The 6,000-nt window shown below is 38.9% G+C and overlaps 2 protein-coding genes across 4 annotated transcripts in view; both read left to right on the top strand.

Annotated features, from left to right (window-relative positions):
* Positions 1-1,881, top strand: part of LOC127835797 (EGF-like repeat and discoidin I-like domain-containing protein 3) — a 2,806-nt gene extending 925 nt beyond the window's left edge. Inside the window, exons 2-4 of the mRNA XM_052362233.1 lie at positions 1-129; positions 607-735; positions 1,483-1,881. The exon at positions 1-129 is cut by the window's left edge and continues 35 nt beyond it. Coding sequence (XP_052218193.1) covers positions 1-129; positions 607-735; positions 1,483-1,635 — 411 coding nt within the window. The 3' untranslated portion in view covers positions 1,636-1,881. The remainder of the gene's footprint in view (positions 130-606; positions 736-1,482) is intronic.
* An 894-nt stretch (positions 1,882-2,775) lies between these two features.
* The window catches only part of LOC127833601 (uncharacterized), a 113,882-nt gene continuing 110,657 nt past the window's right edge, over positions 2,776-6,000 (top strand). Inside the window, exons 1-2 of one of the 3 annotated variants that reach the window (XM_052358953.1) lie at positions 2,776-2,930; positions 4,518-5,202. In XM_052358953.1, the coding sequence (XP_052214913.1) occupies positions 4,540-5,202 (663 nt within the window). In that variant the 5' untranslated portion in view covers positions 2,776-2,930; positions 4,518-4,539. The remainder of the gene's footprint in view (positions 2,931-4,517; positions 5,203-6,000) is intronic. The other 2 variants (XM_052358952.1, XM_052358951.1) reach the window with 2 other exon arrangements.

Here is a 6,000-nt window from a genome sequence, read left to right as displayed (position 1 = left end):
GTTCGGAAGATCCCGGATGCGCAGATGTCGGGCTACTACGCGTTCGGCGGAAGTGACCACAAGGCGTACGAGGGCCCCCTCGAAAGTACCACTGGGTGGATCGGCGAGAACGCGGCCTCGTGGCTGCAGGTGCGAGTCGAGTCCCGGTTGTGGGTCAAACGTATATTGGTCCAGCGTCATAAACCTTTTTGTTAAAATCACGTGTGGTAGTACTATGCATTGTGGGTTCAAAACTGTTTGGGTCCATTGTCAGACACCTTTTCAATTTAAACTTATGTTTTGTAGTACTATTCATTGTTAACAAGTGTTCACAATCACAAGAAAGCTAGAAAAATACAAGCATTGACAACAAATATATTTGTAAAATGGCTTAGTGCGTCTCTAAATTACAATGTACATGAGCCCACACATCAACATTTAAAACAACCAACTTATGGAATTCATATCAAAGACATAACCAGCAAAAGATGGCTGCCACTATTTTAAGCAGAAACTAAGGTCGATATAAACGTCGGTACGAAGGGTTTGTTTCTGACTTTCCAGGTACGGTAACGATTTGAATGGCACAATAACAAATGTGCATTCAGCGCTTTTATTTTGTTGCAGATTGATTTTGGCGACGAGCGGAAGGTTCACGCTGTTGCCACGCAAGGCTACTCGGACACGTTCAATCTGGTCACCTACAAACTCGCATGCAGCGTCGACGGCAACTCGTTCATTGACGCGGCGTCAAAGGTAACGTCAATAAAAACCACGATACGAAGCTATTGACCAATTTCAACAAAGAAAATAATTGAATATTAAATATATAAATACTGTTTGGAAAAGTCAATTATATTTCTCAATTCTGTAAATCATTTTACAAGTATTGACATTAGTAAACGCAATCGTTCATACTTCATTAAAATAAGCGTTTGATATATAAAACGTTCATTTGGAACATTTGTAAAAATGTCTTAGAATAGATATTCGCTCAAATATTCATACGAAACTAGGTGTACGTATGTAAAACTCCATCAATTTAATGCATCAACAGACCGAGACTTTAAGCTGAAATTTTGGACTATTTGAAACACAAATAGTTCAAAGTTAGGAGCATGACCTTAAGGGATTAGATGATTAAATGGCTAATGTAAACAGTCGCTTTGCAACATGTATAAAGAATTATATTCCATTTAAAGATGTTACATGATATTTACATGTTAACCCTTTCAGTGCGGGAACCGAATTATGAAGGCCTTTGCAAACAGTTTGGATCCAGATGAGACGCCACAGAACGTGGCGTCTCATCAGGATCCAAACTGTTTGCTATTCTGATAGTATTCTTTGAAAACAATCAAAGAAAATGCTAATTTTAGAAATTCAGCAGACGACATTTTTGCAGACGACAAATTTCCCAGCATGCAAAGGGTTAAATGAGTTTAATGTGCACACTGTCACTACCGCACATAAATATCTAACTAACCACTATTCTCCATGCAGAATTTTACCGGAAGTGGAGCGAGCTTCAAGACGATTACGAAGCAAGTTCTCCCGTCTCCAGTCATCTGTCGCTACCTTCGCTTCCTTCCGCTCACGTGGACGAATTCACATCCGGGTTTTCGCGTAGAGGTTTACGCATGTGACGAATACTAAGGATCTTTGTCTTTAAAAATGGGACTTACTTTTTCAGAAAAGTGACTACTTTCTTTATAAAATGAACTGTAAATCTGCTTAGAAAATGCTCACACTATGTGTTTATGCTAACAATTGGACTGTCATCAAAATATTGCTGACGTTTACGTCATATATTCATAAGATTTGCATAACTAACCCTCAAGTAACATAAAAGACACGAAACTTGTATGTACATGTACAACTACAAATATATGAATACACCAACTTTTTATTTTTCGTTCATACAAACGCCTTCATATAATGTATGTTCTATTATGCAAGTGAATTTTATGTACCTATTTATTTTCTACGGGTATCAGTATTATTTCAATATTATTATTTATGCATTATTTACTTCATTTAACGGAAACAGGACTTTCTAAATCAACTCTCCGTCGTTCCAACCAGGAATATTTTAAAGTTTCAAAGGCGCCCTGTATTTCGGTTTTACTCGCGTTAATTACGTTTGCACACCACGCTCTTCAATCTCCTATGCAGTGTTCTACCTTATAAATGACCGGGGCGCATGCCCAAGGGAAGTAACTGCTGTGAGGGGTTTGCACGCTCTTACTCGGTTTGTATATAGATAAACAATAATTAACAATGAGCGTCGCAGGGTAAAATGTACACTCCTCTTAAATAATGGAAAACCAGGTTTAATGCATAAGCGATGTGTCGTCCCATATCAGCCAATGCAGTCCGCACAGGCAACTCATGGACAACAGTTTCTGCCTACACTGGGTGCAAGCTTATAAGAAAACAAAAAAATACCATTTAAGCGGAACGTGTCGTGTTATATGAGCCTTTGCTTACACGCATTTAGCCCCATTTCCCAAAATACGTCTGAATAACACTTCTGGTGATATATTAAACAATCGATCCGGCTATATGGAATGGTACACGTACAGTTACTGATCAATATTTACCACATTGCAGTGTCTCTACACAAAACAAACGTTATTGTTCAGAGTCGGTAGTTGTCTTCAGACTTAATTATATTAAAATATTGTTATCCCCGAGTGTTCAAACATGACAATTAAACAAATCAAAGATCTAAAAAGTTACATAGACTAACACTACCACCACGACCGATATCGCCAACATCATTATTTTCAATTATAACAAGCGTTATCATGTTAACTTTTAAACCGTTTATTTACTTTTGTCAATTAACCTGAGTTTTACGCTGAGATATCACTATCTGTGTGTTGCCTGCATTTTGAACTATCGATATCAGAAGTTTCATTTTATTTGGATAAACTACGTGTAAGTCGGTATGTATTACATTATACATAGTATTTAGCTGTATTGCGTTTATTAAGATTTCAGAAATGTTGTTTAAACAAGGATTTGAACTTATCCGAAAAAAAGCTATAAAAGAGAAAGGGCTATATAACGCCGAATAAAGTTATGCTCGTTCACGAATTAACGTAAGAAATGCGCACCTGCTGCTCTTTTAATCGCATGTACGTGACTACGGAACCACATCAATCGGCATCAATGCACACCTGTGTCGCGTACGCGTTGTGATTTGTTCATTGTCTAATGATATGGGAATAGTCTCTTTATTAGTCCGTGCGTATGTCCGCTCATACGCCTGTATATTCTCTATAGAAAAGCTTTTCTCGTAGTATTTTGTTTAAATAAAGAATCAAATGCATGCACAATGATAAATAGAATATAAATCAGTATACATGATATAAATGCCATGTATCTTCAGTCACAAAGGGTTACCTTTTATATATCCATGTTCATTTAGGAGGCGGAAAACTAGAACGGGCGAGGCATGGTCAGGAGTGATAGGGTAAGGGTTAGGGTTAGGGGTCGGGTTAGGGTTAGGGTTGGGTGTAGGCTAACCCAAACCCTAACCCGACCCCTAACACTATCCCAAACCCTAATCCTAACCCTCTAACCCCCCCCCCCCCTTGCGCAATACGATACCATGCCTCGCCCGTTGTCGTTTTCCGCCTCCCTGTTCATTTGTATCAAATATGTAATTCAATTAAAGTCCCAGTTCTGTCCCGCTTTAGCGACGACTGATTCACAAGATTGCGCATAGCAGCATTAACGTATTCGATCAATTTTCTAAGCGTTTGCTCTCGCTTGTGAGGCTACTTTCAATTTTGATTACGAAACACAATGGTTGTGTTTTTAATGACTTCAGGTTCTGTTCTTTTCGCGTTTGTTTTTCTTTTAATTGATTTTTTGGGCGATTGCTTTCTGCAATTCGCCCCATAGGTAACATAATATAAGTATACTGACGAACGAAGTCCGTTACTGCAACCAACCACTTTGCAGCTCCAGATTCTGCATTCGCAAACAATATAGCTCCGATCGCATGGTTTTAGTACTAATGCGCCACAAAATACACTGTGACGAAATAAATCGGTATTTTCCGTTGCAAAAATTGACCAACAAGAAGACCAAAGCTATCGGAAAGTGTTTATTTTTTTAATAAAACATTTTGCGGAGATGAGTGTGTCCACCCGGCTAACTCAGTCGGTAGAGCAGTTCACTGATAAACACGGGGTCGTGGGTTGGAGTACCAAGTACAATGATACTTTTTTCCCTATTATTGAATGGATTTACTTAATTCTTTGACAGAACACCCATTTGGACAACAAGCCCTGTCTGTTTTAAAAAACTTATTTTAAAAAGCAGTATTTACATTTAACCCCAATAGCTAAATCATAAAAGGTTGACAGCCTGTCATCCTTCCTTACTTCCATCTGTTTTCTTCAAAAAGGTGATTGGTTGGCATCACGGTGTATAGTGTTTTAACGACCACAAAATTTGAGCAAAATCGCCCCATTCATTTTGAGATTCAATTATATTTCCTTATTATTTGATGCTTTTTTCAGGTTTATAATATATAACTAAAAAATGACGTCATCACTTCCTATCATAGACATGTCAAAGGCTTACACAGAGCGCAATGAGCTCGCCAAGAAAGTAGTCCTTGGTCTCGAAAACGAAGGATTTATATTCATAGACAACGTCGCAAAATTGGATTATGATGGGCTTTTTCGCGCATGCAAATGGTTTTTCGATAAGCCGATCGAATTCAAGCGAACAGTGATGAGAAACTTTTGGAACCCCGAAAATTCGAACATTTACCGGGGGTATTTTCCAATCACAGAAGGAGAACCTAGTCGGAAGGAAGGTTTTGAATTCGCGCGCGATGTCAGATATGATGACGTAACAGTTGCTAAAAATAACTGGTTCTACGAAGAGTCTCCTTGGCCAAAGGAAGATGGGGAATTCCCTTTTAAGGAATTCCTTCAAGAAAGTTATGAGATTCTACACAACACAGCTCTAGAGATTCTAAAGCTAGTCGCAATCGGTTTGGGTATTGAGGAAAACATCTTCGAAGACATGTTTTTGGACAAACCATGTTCTACATTTCGGATCATGCATTACCCGCCTTGGAAAGGGGAACCGCCAAAAAACGCGATTGTCGAAGATGGAAAAGTCGTCATAACTCCGGAACACACGGACACAAACTTCCTGACACTTCTCACTAGATTCAACTATGGCGGACTGGAGGTTAAGACCATGGATGGTTCGTGGGCGGAAGTGGATCCAAGACCCGGAAGTCTCGTCATGAATATCGGGGACACCTTTTCCAGAATGATGGGTGGAAGGCTCAAAGCGACGAAGCATCGAGTTATTGACATCGGCACCGACCGTTACGCCGTTCCGTTCTTTTTCACGCCTCGTTACGACGGTGACGTCGGTATCAATTTCATGTCAAAAGCCACCGGGGTGGGACCGGAACACCGGTTGGAGCGATACGGACCCTGGGTCCTCGACGTCATCAAAAACCAGAAAAAGTACTTTGAGTACCGAGTGCTACCGGATATTGAGCCGACAGCATAGAGTGACGTTTTTGTTTTTGTGCTATGCGATATTGTACGGCGATTGAGTAACTATGATCGAGGCAAAACGTTATATTGAAATATAAATTCTGTGTACGGACGGAACTTCATTTCATTTCTATTTGGTGTCATATTTGATAAAGATTAACGACGGAATGCATGCATGCATTTGTGTCACATTAATATGGCTTAGTTTCTATATGATTAAAAGATATAAAATATTGCGTTGAAAAAAAAACACATCAAAATAATGATGATAACACTAATTATAATGACATAGTTGACGACAGTGATTGTGATTGATAATTGACGACGTTGTGACGACATGATGATTAATTGAACATATGATGTCACAGGCTGTTTGTTTTATTCTAAAAGAATATGTAGTGTTCAGTGATATATATGAATAAATTGTTGCATAACGTCACAAATATGTGAAGACAACATATGCATCATATGCAAACAA

This window comes from Dreissena polymorpha, chromosome 6 (genome assembly GCF_020536995.1).
Source record: "Dreissena polymorpha isolate Duluth1 chromosome 6, UMN_Dpol_1.0, whole genome shotgun sequence".
In the NCBI taxonomy this organism is placed as follows: domain Eukaryota; kingdom Metazoa; phylum Mollusca; class Bivalvia; order Myida; family Dreissenidae; genus Dreissena; species Dreissena polymorpha.
The sequence above is the reverse complement of the archived record's forward strand: the minus strand, read 5'-3'. Positions and strand labels throughout refer to the sequence as shown.